Source organism: Eufriesea mexicana, unplaced genomic scaffold (assembly GCF_001483705.2).
Source record: "Eufriesea mexicana isolate 0111107269 unplaced genomic scaffold, ASM148370v2 scaffold492, whole genome shotgun sequence".
Lineage (NCBI taxonomy): Eukaryota > Metazoa > Arthropoda > Insecta > Hymenoptera > Apidae > Eufriesea > Eufriesea mexicana.
In genome coordinates, this window is record NW_016908641.1 from 125,709 (window position 1) to 141,509 (window position 15,801).

The 15,801-nt window shown below is 24.6% G+C and overlaps 3 protein-coding genes across 24 annotated transcripts; 1 reads left to right on the forward strand and 2 right to left on the reverse strand.

Moving 5' to 3' along the window:
- Positions 1-1,046: 1,046 nt before the first annotated feature.
- AP-1gamma (adaptor protein complex 1, gamma subunit) lies at positions 1,047-9,231 on the reverse strand. Of its 20 annotated transcripts, XM_017897398.1 has the most exons (17): positions 8,021-8,339; positions 7,841-7,945; positions 6,987-7,093; positions 6,574-6,635; positions 5,822-6,014; positions 5,572-5,718; positions 5,176-5,491; positions 4,622-4,639; positions 3,453-3,863; positions 3,143-3,373; positions 2,842-3,063; positions 2,595-2,722; positions 2,248-2,494; positions 1,820-2,075; positions 1,582-1,742; positions 1,415-1,507; positions 1,047-1,325 (listed from the first exon to the last, which is right to left on the reverse strand). In XM_017897398.1, the coding sequence occupies exons 3-17, from the start codon at positions 7,004-7,006 to the stop codon at positions 1,224-1,226; spliced, it is 2,607 nt and encodes an 868-aa protein (XP_017752887.1). In that variant the 5' UTR covers positions 7,007-7,093; positions 7,841-7,945; positions 8,021-8,339; the 3' UTR covers positions 1,047-1,223. The 20 variants fall into 20 exon arrangements, with proteins under 20 accessions (XP_017752887.1, XP_017752885.1, XP_017752889.1 ...); XM_017897396.1 differs by lacking the exon at positions 7,841-7,945; XM_017897400.1 differs by having other exon boundaries at positions 5,822-6,005; positions 7,841-8,339.
- A 402-nt stretch (positions 9,232-9,633) lies between these two features.
- On the reverse strand, positions 9,634-11,572 carry Arfrp1 (ADP-ribosylation factor related protein 1). 3 transcript variants are annotated; one of them, XM_017897434.1, is made up of 5 exons: positions 11,542-11,572; positions 11,158-11,302; positions 10,773-11,082; positions 10,524-10,695; positions 9,634-9,747 (listed from the first exon to the last, which is right to left on the reverse strand). In XM_017897434.1, the coding sequence occupies exons 2-5, from the start codon at positions 11,248-11,250 to the stop codon at positions 9,648-9,650; spliced, it is 675 nt and encodes a 224-aa protein (XP_017752923.1). In that variant the 5' UTR covers positions 11,251-11,302; positions 11,542-11,572; the 3' UTR covers positions 9,634-9,647. The 3 variants fall into 3 exon arrangements, with proteins under 3 accessions (XP_017752923.1, XP_017752924.1, XP_017752922.1); XM_017897435.1 differs by lacking the exon at positions 11,542-11,572 and having other exon boundaries at positions 10,773-10,854; positions 10,912-11,082; positions 11,158-11,356; XM_017897433.1 differs by lacking the exon at positions 11,542-11,572 and having other exon boundaries at positions 11,158-11,356.
- A 223-nt stretch (positions 11,573-11,795) lies between these two features.
- On the forward strand, positions 11,796-13,429 carry PGAP3 (Per1-like protein PGAP3). Its single transcript, XM_017897443.1, has 7 exons — positions 11,796-11,931; positions 12,166-12,308; positions 12,394-12,546; positions 12,641-12,765; positions 12,843-12,976; positions 13,065-13,269; positions 13,351-13,429. The coding sequence occupies exons 1-7, from the start codon at positions 11,796-11,798 to the stop codon at positions 13,427-13,429; spliced, it is 975 nt and encodes a 324-aa protein (XP_017752932.1).
- Positions 13,430-15,801: the final 2,372 nt, after the last annotated feature.

Sequence of the window (15,801 nt, forward strand, 5' to 3'; positions counted from 1 at the left end):
TCCAATGACATTACATACTCCAAATACATTCAAAACAGTATAAACACCACCCATAATAGGTGAATATAGGGTATAGCAAACGTACACGCTACATGTATATGTATTTATGTGTAACCCTCTTCTCACCTAAAAAAATTGTTTTCAAAAGAAGTAATGTTTTTCTAATGTTTACAAATGCATCATGAACGTATATAATAAAGAAATCCACTTTACACTTCTCATAATAAGAATTTAATCAATTCTATGTCACTGCAGTTATTTAAGTATTTACAAGATAATCGCGTCCATTTATTACTTATAAATAGAGTAGAAAATATTAATTATTACAATGAAATTTACGTGCTTGTCATTGATAATAAATTGAATAACGTCATTTTTAGTAACAAACATTTTTCATCAGTAATTTTGAGTGATTTTAATAATGTATCTTTTTGTATGAATTTTTTGTTTGAATTATTCTATGTAAGAAATTATATGCTAAATCAGAAGCCATAAGATTATAAATTTAACAGATCAAATAACATTGTTGCATGTAATATTATTCTATTTGTCTATTATTCAATTAGAGAAAATATTTACACGTTTCACAATACATGCAGCATAGTACAAGAGAAATTTTACATTCCTTTCTTTTTTTCAGAATTAATAATTTCATTTCAACAATAAATTTTCTATTTTTGATCAATTTTAAAATGAATATCATCCCATCTGCTCAACAAGCATCATATTAAATCAATTATAAATATATTGACTTATTTTATAATGCAATTTATTAACAATATCTGTTTCAAAAGTGCTAAATATAGTTATTCATTGTATAAACTTTTAAGTATTTAAAAGATATTTTCTTATGCTATTGTATCCAATAAGGTAAAATCAAAATTTAAAAACAATTTTTATATAAACATATTTACAAAATTACAAGAAACTGCATATGTAAATTTGCTATAAGATATAGCTTGTGAGCAGATGAAGAACTTGTAAATACATAATGAAGAAAATAAAAATAAAATTCATTACAAATTTAAATCTTATCAAATTCGTGCCTATGTGTGATAAACTATTAGATTTATCAATCGGTAAACGTTTTTGTCAAACATGTTCTTTTACCAATATAGTTTCATTTTACCCAATGAACAGATGAAATTGGGTTTCAGTCTATTCAAGACTCGATTACTTATTTAGACAGGCATATGTACAATTGTTTTCTTTAATACATCTTGTCACTGTGATGTTAGGGGAGGAAAATTATTTACTTCCGTTTGTTCCAAAACTGGTCCTGTTGGTCCAGCATAAGATATACGCAATCTCATTCTCAGAGGTACCTATATTTAAAAAATATGAATATGATCAATTATAAAATAAAATATGCCTTTAAAGACTTTATACATAAAATATTTAGATAAAAACTTACTTTGTTGATATTTGTAACTTTCAATACTTGAGTAACTTGTCCAGAAGGAGGAATGACTGTACTTGATGGTGACAACATTTGTAATTGGAATGTCTGAATAATAAAATATAAAAAATAGCTTATAATTCTTTATATTTAATGGGAACAATATAAATAATGACTGTTACCTTAGGAACTGCTGCTTGAAACAGAAAATCAGTAAGTATAGCATTTCCAGAATTCTGTGCTGACATATTGATAATTAGTAAATCAGCAATATCTGGTGGTCTTTCTAATCTAAAAGTTATTTTAAGTCCTGCTTTGTCCAATACAATCATATTAAGTGTATCTAAAATTACAAATAAAACACAATCTATTTTCTGCTATCGATAATAAAAAATAAACATTTTATTAAATTTTACAAACCATTTTGAAGTGATGACGAATTTAGTAAACCATCCACTAAAAAGTTGGTTGTGTTAGTAGGATTAAATATTTGTGATGGTGTTTGTGCTTGTGATAATGTAGATGTAGATGTAGGTGCATTTAAATCCAAACTGCCAAGTAGATCTAAGAGATCATTGTTATTTACTATAGTCGTTGAATTAGCAGCTAGGTTTTTATTTGATACTGAAGGTGTTATTCCTAGATCGGTAGTTCCAAGCAAATCTAGAAGGGCACTCTACAAAAATGTAAAAAAACATATTGAAAAATTTAATATTGATGTTATAATACATGATCAAAATTTAATAACTACCTTGTTAATTACACTTAAAGAGAATAAACTGTATACAAGTTATTTTGTTGATACTATAAACTATTCTTATTCAATTTTTAACTAAACATAAGCTTACTGAATCAGATGGTGGAGTATTTGTTTCTAAAACTGAAGATTTCTCTTCTTCAGATTCTGGTTCACCATTTACCATTCCTATAATTCCATTAGCTTGTGGTCTTGCAGTTTCCATAGGAGGCATTCTTTCAAGCAACGCAGGTCGTAAATGGTCGTATTTTCTAAACAATTGTGAAAACTCTATGCCTCGCTGTTGCAACTCTATATGTAAATTGCTTCCGAACGTATCAATTATTTGACGAATTTTTCTAAAATATAAAAAATATTTATGAGTAACTATCATAAAAAAATAAATGTTAAAATAATATGATAAATAATAGCAATAATTAAGTTTTTAACAACACTTACTCATTACCCTTCTGAAATCTTGTGCTAAGTTTCGTAAGAGATAGTAAAGTATATTGTTTCGTGACAACTGTGTTTTGTGGATTCCATAATAACCTTTGATAGACATCAATAACTTCATCTTCTGTTAACTAATAATGATAGAAAAATATAATTATTAATAAGCATGAAATTAAAATTAATTATAAGTTACATATTTCCATTTTAATAATAATAAAACATGTTTATAACATTTAACAAATAAACATACGTTGACAGGAGTATCAATATCTTCTGATGGTGGCCCATACAATAACAAATCACCATATTCACCAATACACCACGTTGCTACTTGAGCCAAAGGTTGCTTGTCAGATGTATCTTTTTCTAATGCTTTCCATAATGCACTTACAGCATAACTTTGCTGCGATTGTGTTTCTGAAATTAATTGAATGGTGCATGCTACTACATCATCTCGAACATAATTACCAGCCTGGAAAACAAGAAAATTATATAAAAAATTAAAAGTGTAATTAAATAAAGGAATATAACTGATAAAATTAATTTCATACAGCAACAAGAACTTTAAACAATGTTTCAAGATGCCAACGTTTATTTGGTGCAAATCTTTCTGCAGACATTACTATGTTACTACTACATTGAGCTTTAAACTCTGGATCAGCACGTTCTAAAAAAAGTAATAACTCTTTCATCATGTTTCTAATATTGTTTGAATTTACAAGTGCAAAACTAAGCTCCATTGCTCGTCTTCTAATTGACACATCAGGATCTTTTAAACATTCCTATAAAAAAAAGACATTAAAAAAATATTTAGATGTTATAAGGATACAAATAAGATATAAAACAATATAGTAATGTTACCAAAATTGTCGAGCGATGTCTTTGTACTGCACTTGTGTCAACGTAAACTGTTTTTAATAATGTATTCAAAGCAACATATCGAATGTTCTTATCATTATTTAATAAAAATCGACCTAATATATTCACTGCTAACACTCTGAGTCCACTTTCAGACTTTATGTCCATGATAGATAACACAGTTTCATACAGTATTGTGTTTCCAACATTTTTGCTAGTTTCTGTATTAGTTGCAACTTGTGCAAGTATATCATTCATTGCTTCAGATGCATCAATGTCATTACGTCCCAAAATTCGAAGAAGACGTAAAATCTTCACTTGAAGAAAAGGATCAGATACTCCAGACACATCATGCTCTGGAGAATATCCTGCTAATATCAAATTCTTTAAAATCCTCACAAGATTTGGCACAATCTGAAATAATAATTTTATTTTTATCGAATAGTATGTTATTAGTGTAATTTTATATAGAAAATTTAATAAAAAAGTCTGTATAAGAATATGTCCCAGAAAACAAATTATAATATTATAACAGTGCATATTTATTATTCTGATTAAAATTTTCTTTAAGTTATTAAAAAGCCATATTTAATACTACATACAAAAATAAAAATATACATTAATCATATTTAAGAACAAATATAAGTTGCTAAACAACTTTGTGCATAAATAGCAACATCGTGATCTGTAATTGAGAAACTACAAGTAATAAATATATATGTCATTAATTTGAACAACCATTAATTTAATTTATAGTTGATCAGTTATTTAATAAATATTAACTCTTCAAGGACAATGTCTGTGCACTGTTTTAAAATATATTACATTATATTAAGCAAAAATATTTTACTACGGTCCTTGAAGAGCTACTTTTTGAAAAATAATATTCTAGTTTTATTTCTAATAATTTTATCAATATTAAATACACATTCATTGTACTCATATGACTATAAGGAATATATGAAAATGTGTTACATTTTACGAAAGTACTGTATATTATCCTATAATTTCAAAATACATGCATGTATTTCTCTATATTATGTTTATTAAAAAAGCAATTAATATGGATGATTAAATATGTGCAATAAAAATTTCATAAAATAAAAAGTAATGATAAAGTCCACAAAAAACAGACCATGCAAAAATACAAGGAATGCTCGTATGCTTTTTACCTCTCGATGGCCGCATTCCTAAGAAAGATAAAACCAAACTTATATTATGAATATCATAATGAGCAAAGATTACATTTAAAAAATTGCACCTATCTAATTGAGTTTAACTGTTAAAAACTTTTCAATTAAATATTTAATATGTGTTTAAAAATTTGTTTTCTATTAACATTAAATATGTAATATTATTTAGTTCAATTACTTTGTTTACTGTTATTAATTAAATTTATATGCAATATAAGTTTCATATATAAACTACATTCTTTCCGTAAGTTATTTTTAGAAATTTTAAGTTGCTTAATATGAAAGAATTTTTACTAACACTATGGATTCAAGGCTCTGGTTAACTGATAATACTACTACAATCTAGCTTGCAGCTATTAGACTAGTAGACTAGAGATGACAATATTAAAAAAACAAATTGTAATAAAAAAAAAAATACATATGTAATGTCTTTTAATGCAATGACAATATGTTTATAATACTAATTAAAATATCTAAGTATTTTACTAGTTCTTATATAATATTCCAATCTCAGTCAAACACGTGAAACTTACCTTTTTAAAATGATTCAATGTATCAACACTGTTTTCACACATTTCTGTAATGAGAGTAACACCTGTAATTAATACACCATGGTTCTTTTCTGTAATTAAACTGCGAGTAGCAGGTAGAAACATTTCCATCAATTCTGGTACACGTCTAATAATTCTAAATGCACAAAGAGCTGCTTTTTTCCGGATATAAGCATTTGCTGACTTCATTAGCCTTTCAACTTCAGATGCCAAATCTCTTGCCATTTCTGGTGATGCAATTGCACCCAAAGTACATAATGCCAAACCAATAACAAATTGTGTAGTGCTATTTAAATCACTATAAGAAAAAATACTTAAAGTTTTAAAATACTTATACGAATCTAAATAACTATTAAAATAATTTTATAGGGACATTACTTTTTTAAACAGTTTGTAATTAAAAGATGAACATCTTGTCGTTCATCTAACAATAACATTGCACCTAAGTAACCTATTCGTTTGTCTGTGAACCTTGGAGAAGCAATAAGTTTTAGACATTCTAATTGGCCAAAGTGAGCTGGATATCTATAAAATTATTTAAGATTTTATATCTGATAAAAATGAGAATATTAAATGTATGTCTTAAAGATAATAGTATAAATAAAATATAAAAAAATTTGATACAAACCCAAGCATATGAATATATAAAAGTTTTGCAATATTGCGACATCTCCAAACACTATCTTCTTCTCTGAATGTTGAACGAATATAAGCACATTCCTTATTAACAACTGTTCTTTCTTCTGCTGCAGTTCTAGCAGCTCTTATTTGTCTGATGAGATCCCTCAATCGTGTTGGTGCAGGCATTCTAACTGTTGAGACTTTTAAATTATATACACATTATCAAGTTTAGTGTTAGTAGAATTTAATGAATTAGATGCTCAAGCTATGAATTATGTTGACAATAAATTAGTTTTCATAAAAAATGTAAACGATAATAGAACAATATTTAAATTTACATATAAAATGTAATGAAAAAAAATTAGTATTATAATAATAATATTATAAAAGCAAAAATTATATTGAATTTCTTATTTTTCTTCACATTATTTTTTTAACTATTTCTATATTATTCTTATTTTATTTGTCTTATTACTTTAAGAGGTATAAGAAATATTCAAGTATTATTTATAATTTATTGAAAAATAAAATATTTATTATTAAAAATAATACATTTGAACTAGATGAATTGTGCCAATTATGAGCTATTTAATCAGTATTTGAACTATACATTATAATAATATGAAATTTCATAAATTTTTCTTCCAATGTTTTAAACATTTATTATTTAAAATTAATAGTAAATACTTAACGTACTAATTACTATAACAGCCAATAAAAATATTCATTACACATTTAATATATAAAAATTGCACTTACCTCTTTCTACTGCTTCATTAATTGCTTGTTTTATGGAGGCCATATTAAAGGCTGGGTTAAACCTGCAATGTACACACCCATGCTATTTACACACAGAAATCATTTACATACCATTTTGTTTGTTGTGCAATGACACCCACGATATAATCTTAAATGTTTTTCACTGTTTCAAATAAATATTTTCCAAATAATGTAAATTACTACTGAAATAATATTTCTCATTATTATAATAACAAATTACATCCCTAATTGTATAAGAACATCTTGACAAAAATTAGTATAACATTAAAAAAAATTACAACACATTGACATTAATTTGTATATAATGATTTCTTAATATTTTATTATTATATATCATTATTAATTGATACTGCTTATTAAAGGTATCTATACTGTTAGAAAATATATATTACCCATGTTCTGAAGCATTCATGGTACTCAATGATGTTTTCAAATGTATATGAAGAGCTTCGGTAATGTAAATGAAGTATAGGTGAGTACGGAACACACAAATTTCCTCCTATTGGGAAAAGGTCATGTAATATTGTCAGTAATTGTAAAATATTTTCAAAAATTTAAAAAACTAGAAATGTAAAATAAATAAGTTGATGTTCTCTATATTTTTTTTTTTTTAAGTTTTTAATAGATACAAATAATATCAATAAACACAAATTAAAATTGTTCTTAAATATCATTTAATATAAAGAATAAGCATATATTGTTAATTGTGTATAAATTATAATGTTCTACCTACTGTATATATACATAAATAAAAATAATTAGTAGTATTGTTTAAAAAGTATTATATTAATAAAAAAAAATAGTAAATGTATTTGTAATATAAGCTTAGTTTGTTAATAAATCTGTAAACATAATAAAAATTTCAGTGTTATAAAGTGTACAGTAAATACAAAATAACCGGTTTCGCTGACGAAATCTAAGTAGTCGATCAGAAGAATGCAATGCATGCAATGGATATTACCTAGTTTTTGAATGTCATTCGACCACAAATTCACGTGCTATAAAAACGCGTCGCGGTCGCACGTTCGTACAGCTCGACAGCATATTGTAAAACGTGTAAACCGGTTATATAAAAGATCGTTCGCACTGAAGGGCATCGAACCAAGGGTTAGTTTTCTAGCTGTCAAACAATACCAGTCAAGGACGTTGTTTTCAGCAAACTTGATTTCGAAAATCTAACGACGTATATGACATACGTATAAGACAGTACGAAGGAGCGTCAAATACTCGTTGTCGTATCGCCCACCTTTTACACGCAAGTCGTATGACAAATACGGCGAAATATGCCTCGCCTCCTAGGGCGCGAGTTGTGCGCCCTCACTCACTTTTGCATAGTTAATTCTATATTGGCCTGGATCGGTTTACATATACGTTGCATTCCGAGTAATTCCTTCCAACTTAACTTTTTACCATTAACAATACGTACCGTACAAAACTTTGATTCACAGTAAGGGGTTAATCAACTATGAAAAAAATTATGGACATAGTTAAACATTCACAGTTGCCTAGCCTATCACACGACAAACACTCTTCACAATGGTCCACGGTATTCATACAGCAAAAATCAAAATGGCTACCCATTTTCATTGACGTTGTTCCTAATAATAATGTATCTTTTCGGTTAAAGTTATCGTAACCATTTTCTACGTGGTACATGTTTCATAATTGAAACATTTGTGAACAGATATAACAATTATTCTTTTCTGAAATTGACGTCGTTTTAGTTGTTTGTAGTCTTAATTTCACGTCTCCTTTATACTTTTGCTCAACGTAGTGAATAACAATAATGTTGGTTTCTAAAGCGCGAAATTTGTACTATTTTATAAATCTGAATTTTAACTCATAAATCCATTTTTTTGCATTCCGATAAAATAATTGTTATTGTAATTTCAAATGATACGCATTTTTTTTACCAAAAATAGGGTGGATAAAAAATTTATGATGAAATATTAATACATAATCTGAGCGTCATTGCACAATTTGTATTAAGAATAATGAAATTGTAATATATATCTATATGTAGCATGCTTAATATAAAAATACTTTTGTCGATTGCTAGTAAATATCAATTAAAGTAAATTAAATAATTTGGTATATGATTACTGTAAAATAAATTGAAACAAGTAAATTTTTCAAATAGTGTAACAATCATAATTTTATGATATTTCTCAAAATATGATTTTTAATATTATATTCATATATTGTTAATAGTACAATAAGTGACACTGCATATTTGTCATAAATAAATATTTATTATAAATTGAAAAATATTAGATCAAATGTAATTATACATAATTCATATATGACATATGAAATGTATATATAGTTCGTGCGCGCGCGCGCGCGCGCGTGTGTGTGTGTGTGTATGTGGACATTACTTTGCTACAAAGAATTAGAAATAGTAAGATTATCACCTCCTGTTTAATTCTGGTGGTAAAACACTCCAATCTTCAGACTCATAATAAGGCCACATGGTATATTAAGAGTGAGTAAGTAGAAAATTTAACACAGAAATTACAATTCATATAATATTTTCTAGCATCAACTGAAGTACCAGTTTTATAGACTTTTTATCACCAACATAACAGAAGAGGAGGTAAAGTGTTGGAATTATCTCTTATCTTAGCTACCTTGATATCAGCAATACAGATCAATTATATTTCTAAATACAGAGTAATTGAAAAATTCATTAATTACACTATATTAAGTATAAAAATTTAATATTGTTTAATTATAATTAAATGTTTAACTAAGATATTAACTAGAAATAATTATTATACAATAAATATCTAATAGTTAATAATTAAACAAGCTACAAAATGAATTAAATAATAATAAATAAAATGTTAAAATAAATAATTTTTAAAAAGCAAGAACATTATCACTTTATTATCACAAATATAAATTGCTGAAGGTAAGTAATTCAATTAGTAAATGTTAAAAAAAGGAAGTTTATTAATAAAAATGTAGTTTCTAATAAATGTACACAATTTTTACATTAAAATACTGTTCTTACATTAATTTATATTATAAAATAAAACAGGAATGTATTGCTAAGATAGACAACTGTCATTCTGATTACGAGGAGGACGAACATCATTGTTTCTCTTGACACAATCCACAAGCCAATGAATTCCTTCATCTATGCCATCCCTTTTGTATTATATAAATAATTATACAGTGATTGTTTTAAATAATTTATAAGCTTCATAACATGTTTACTTCACCAACATAATAATAAAATATTGTTAAATAGTATTATTTGATCTGCATTGATTATTATTTATGACAAGGTTGTCTTTTTAAAATACTTTTCAATAAAACTAGATATATATAAAAGCTATTGACTACAAAAATTAAATAACTTTTAATTTTTATTCATATTATTACCTTTCAAAATTGATGCAGTAATACATTAACATCATCAATACAAGCATGTTTATATATTGTTACATCAAAATAAATTCTCTAATATAAATGTAGCACTAACTGAAATAAATTCTATAATAAAAATGTAACTATATTTGGAAGCAATATTTAAATTCTATTGATTATTATTGATTATGAAATTCAAACATAATTGCTATTTCAACTACAGTTTGAATAAATTGTTGATAAAAATATATAGTTTATAACTACACTGAAAACTGGTATGATATCATGTTATGAAGTTGCTCTTATTTATTTTATATAAATTTATTATATTTAACTTAAAATAATAATTCTTAGTTTTATAACAAAATATAAATAATTTCATAACATCACTGTAATTGATATCTTATTCGTTTATAAATTAATTATTTATGTTATTATACGAAAAAGACAGTTATACAAACTTATATAAAATTGTATAATTATAAATTCATAATTTATTTAACTTTAATAAAATAAAACAAAATCCAAAGAAATAAATCTTAATATTTACGTACCCATTTAATGCAGAGACAGGCATTACCATGCAATCTCTTCTACCTATTAGATGTGCATTTTGATTAAAAATTGGTTTTACTTCTCTAACACCCATACAATCAGGTACATCCTGTTTATTTGCAAGGACTAAAAGTGGTACACCTATTAAATGTTCTGATGATATAACTCTATCTGTAATTGAACACATATATATATTTTTAATAAAATATTCTACTTTGGCATACATAATATCTTTTTTTATACTTTACCAAAAGTTTCTTTAGATTCAGGTATTTTTTCACGATCCGATGAGTCTACTATGTAAATCACAGCATGTGATTCTGCATAATACTGCAAATACAATATGATTTGTACAATAATACATTCATATATTAAATTATAACTTACTTTATCCCACAGCGATCGAAGTTCTTCTTGTCCACCAAGATCCCAAAAGTTGAAACGAACACCAGCTATGTCAATTTTTCCAATATTTAAACCAACAGTTGTAGTAATTTTACTAGGATTCATACCTTTGTAATTTTTCGTAAATTTTGTTTTTGCCGCTTCCAAATAAGTCTATAATGTAAAAATCACTTAGAAAGAAATTAATATTTACTTAACCACATTTACGTAGTTTTTTAAATTCCTTACCGTTTTCCCTGCATTGTCGAGCCCTAATATCAGTATAAAGAATTCATCCTTTTGCACAAGATACTTGTACAATCCATGTAAAAGTGTGTACATTTCAACGTGTATCAACTATCAGAAAATTTATGTTTCATATTGTTTATATATCCTATTCAAAAAAATATAATCGTCCATGACAGATTTCATTTTATATATAGTATTTAAGTTTCTACAGGAATTGATAGAAAGCTATGATTAGAATAAAATGTAGTATATTGACTAAAATAATGTACAGTAAACATATGTTACAAACTACATAATATATATTTCTTACAAACAAAACTACTGTAAGAAAAATATTTAATTATTTAATGAAACAATTATAAAAAATAATTATTTTATACTAACTTTTTATTATGTTTTTATCAAAATATTTTTGTAATGATTCAATAAATATTTTATTTTTATTTTATTTTTTAATTGAAAATGAATATCTTATACTTAAGATATTATATTCTGTTACTATTTAAGAAATATAACCAATGATAGTACTTCTATAATTTTATTGGATGTAATGGATTACTACTTCATTGTTAAGGTTTCATACATTCTAACATTTAATTTAAGGTAAGCAGTGAAGTCTGCTGCGGCATGCAGGAAGTATGACGAATTTAAAATGGTTTTTAATTTTCGTATTTGAAATGTTTTTAATAACAGATATACATGGTTCGATAGGAGATAAATCACAATTTTACAATTTATGTCTTGAAATATGTCGTGATAGTAATTGTGTTAATGGTATGCATTTTTTAATAATATATATAGTAGAGTAACAGAAATTCGAAAAATTCAATATATAATTAATAAAACTATTATAAATTTGGTATTTTCCAGTTTTAAAATAAAGATACTAATACAGAATTTAATTCTATTATAATTTGTTACTTATAAATGCTATAAAAAAAATTTCTTATAATTATATGTAACTTTTACTTATAATAATATTTTTATTATTATCTTACCAATTTACAGACCAAAAGTTTAAAGTATTACCTTCCTTATCATTAAGGTTGTTACATTGGTCTTGTAAAGAAGATTGTAGTTATAGTTGTATATGGAAGACAGTTGATTATTTTACATTTCATGGCTTAAAAGTTCCTCAATTTCATGGAAAGGTAAGTAATATAAATTTAGTTTTATATTTATTAATGCAAGAAGTAATATAATTTGTAAATAAATGACCAGTAATTTATATTTCAGTGGCCATTTATTCGACTTTTTGGTTGTCAAGAACCTGCTTCCGTCATATTTTCTATATTAAATTTTTATGCTCATATTACTATGTACTGGAAATTTAAAAGAAAATGTGAATATACTTATCCTATGTTTTACATATGGACATATTTTAGTCTGGTATATACATTTGTTAATTATATAAATATGATTCTATTATTATATATATATTATAATTTTACTTTTGTGTAAATTTAAAAAGATTTAATTTTAGGTATGTATGCACTGTTGGTTTTGGTCATCTATTTTTCATGCTAGAGACACTGCATTCACAGAAGTAATGGATTATTCCTGTGCATTTATTATGGTTCTTACATTATTGTATTGTATGTTATTATTGTAATATATAATGTTATTAATATAATATATAATAATAATAATAAGATTTGAAAAATATTTTGCTTTTTACATTTTAGGATAACTTATAAAAGTACTAAGTTATTTACCGTGATTACATGTGGATACCTTAGTATTTTATATTCACATTTATCTTATTTGTGGTCTGGTTACATTAATTATGACTATAATATGAAATTTAATGTAGTTATAGGTAATTTATTAAAATATCTATACTTTTTTCATTGAAAAAGATCTTTTTTATTTAAATATAAAAATTATGTCTAATTATAATATTACAGGATTTTTAACATTTGTTATAACAATGATGTGGTGGCACTATAATCATAAAAAATTATCTTATATTTATTTGATTGGTTGGTTCAACATATTAATAGTCTTTGTTACTATATTAGAAGTAGCAGATTTTGCACCCATATTTTGGATATTTGATGCTCACTCTTTGTGGCATGCTAGTACAGTTCCTCTTACAATTTTGTTATATAGGTAAGAATAATTTAATTAGTATAATCTGAATATAAATACTACCTTTAATTTTCTAATTATATTTTAACATTAAATTTTCAGGTTCATGATGGCAGATTGTTCTTATTTGAATACATGTTATAGTAAACTAATATTAGATATTAATCATCATGTACATTAGTAGTATTAATAATTATATATTTAATGGCACTGAAATATTATTTCAGTGTTACTTTAATAAATAATAGATATTATTCAATGTTTTTTGGTTGTTTTCTAATGTCATTACTTAATTTATACCTCACACTTTTTGAATGATGCACTTTTTATTACTTTGTAAATAATGATGCATTTACAAAGTTAATTATAAAACAATATTTTTATTGGACATTAAATCAAATTTACAAAACAAAAATATATTTTTATATTTTATATTATTAATTAAATATATAATGAGTAATATAAATCTAGTTATCGTTTTGTAAAAATATTAGTCTATAAGAATATAAATAATATATCGAAGCTATAATTTACAATAAAATGATAGTTGAAATAATATAGGTAAATACAATGAATCTCCAATATAAAATTTTTGTTGTACTTCCTTTCATGATAATTATGATAATATCAACTGGAAATATGTTGTAGATTAGTAGTAAATATTATAGCCATTTTAGTATTAATGTATAAATTTAAAGTAAAATATAAGTTCTAATTTAATAATATTTTTAGAGCTCATTGCATTTATTACTTAATAGACAAAAATATGTATATACTTTATGGAATGTATTGTAACACTATACTGTAGTTACACAATTTTTCATTAATTAAACCATTACCTGATCGATATAACTTTTATAAGTTATAATAAGTACTTGTAATAAGTAGTTGTACTTAATAGTTGTAATAAGTACTTAAATTCTTCATATACCTTAATATGCAATAAGTAGTATACACATAATATAATTATCAGTAAGATGTGTATAATATTTTAAAGGCACATTGTATTAAAAGCTTTTTAATTTTTATAATGTATATATCCAGTGGATAAAAAAACAGAATGCAAAAAAACAAATACTTGTTATATATGAGTTAACATTTTTTAAAATCTGTATATCATAAATAATGTTTAATATTTTATTTTTTTTTCTATGCAAATGCAATACAATTTATACTCATAAATTCAATGTATAGTTAAAATATATTAATAAAAGAAATATAAAACAGCATAAGCACATAGATAAAAAAAATTAGAGCAATTACTTTAATAATTCATTTTAAGTCATTATTAGGAAATAGTATGAATTTAAGTCTTTTACTTCTTTATTTATATTAAACTCTATGATTAAGTATTTCTTTAAGTAATTTTTAAAATTTGATTATACAAAAGTTTTTCTACATTATAAAATCGAAGACAAATTTGTAGTATATTTCATTTTTAATAAAAAGGAAACTATATCAATTTTTTTAAATAAGAAACGCATACTGTAAATCCAGTCTTATTTTGGTGTATATCAGGTAATCTTTATATAACTTATAGAAATATTTAATAATAAGTAAATGCACTTTTTATAAGATACTATTATTATACTTAGTTATAATAGATATTGTGTCATTATATGGATTTAAAAATTGTACAAAATTAAAAATTAATTTGCTGCTAATTTGAATTCAGTGATTCGGGCTTATCACACATACATCTGGCACTGCTATTTTTGAAAACTTTTAAATTTTAATGACTTAATTTTTTCTTTAGAAATACCGTTGAAGCCGAAATTTACAAATTCATTTATATTCCATAGATTACTATTTATAGTTTATAATTTTCTGGACCTTTGTTTTTGCGTACTAGTAGCAACATATCATACATTTGCAGCACATTATTATTGGCAATTAGTGGACACAAAACTTCCCCTGTAAGCGAATATATGAGGGCTAGGTGGATTGTTCAAGAGTATAGAACCATAACTGACTTACAAAACGGTTCAAGTCTACCTAGAACATTCTATATAATAGTTTTAAATTTTATAATTGAAAAAAAAAACTCTGCGAACAAGACGTTTTTTACAAAATATTTTGTTTCTTATATATACGTCCATTTATCATCAATTAGAAATTAGAAATTTATACCAATATATTTCATTGTAACATGTAATAAATTGTTAGACATTTTCGTATATTCTTGAAGCGTTATCAATGTTGACATACTACTTATAAATACGTAGAACCCAAATGACCAACAAAATCAATCTTTGTTCATGGATATGAACAATTGTATGTTATATTTTAGTAATTCTTCAAGTTGTATGCTTATATCAGTGTGTAAATTAAGTAATATTATTGTCAAAAAGTGACTTTTATATTTTTTAATTTCTTAACAATTTTAATATTTTGTAGAATTGTGCGTTTATCAAAAAAAGCATATAGTTAAATAAACTGAAATATAATGTTTACAATTTGTAACATTTTTATATAATAAAAAAGTCTCTCTCTATATATATATATATATATATATATATATATATATATATATATATATATATATATAAACAT

Excerpts from the sequence above, each read along its gene's own strand:
- PGAP3 (XM_017897443.1), top strand. The coding sequence starts at position 11,796 with ATGACGAATTTAAAATGGTTTTTAATTTTCGTATTTGAAATGTTTTTA. Across the intron at positions 12,309-12,393 it reads TTCCTCAATTTCATGGAAAG|TGGCCATTTATTCGACTTTT; the intron begins GTAAGTAATATA and ends TTTATATTTCAG. Across the intron at positions 12,977-13,064 it reads GAAATTTAATGTAGTTATAG|GATTTTTAACATTTGTTATA; the intron begins GTAATTTATTAA and ends ATAATATTACAG.
- AP-1gamma (XM_017897392.1), bottom strand. The coding sequence starts at position 9,067 with ATGTGGCCTTATTATGAGTCTGAAGATTGGAGTGTTTTACCACCAGAA. Across the intron at positions 5,492-5,571 it reads ATTACAAACTGTTTAAAAAA|TGATTTAAATAGCACTACAC; the intron begins GTAATGTCCCTA and ends TTTTTCTTATAG. Across the intron at positions 2,076-2,247 it reads ATACTCCACCATCTGATTCA|AGTGCCCTTCTAGATTTGCT; the intron begins GTAAGCTTATGT and ends ACATTTTTGTAG.
- Arfrp1 (XM_017897434.1), bottom strand. The coding sequence starts at position 11,250 with ATGTACACACTTTTACATGGATTGTACAAGTATCTTGTGCAAAAGGAT. Across the intron at positions 11,083-11,157 it reads TCGACAATGCAGGGAAAACG|ACTTATTTGGAAGCGGCAAA; the intron begins GTAAGGAATTTA and ends TTTACATTATAG. Across the intron at positions 10,696-10,772 it reads TGAATCTAAAGAAACTTTTG|ATAGAGTTATATCATCAGAA; the intron begins GTAAAGTATAAA and ends GTTCAATTACAG.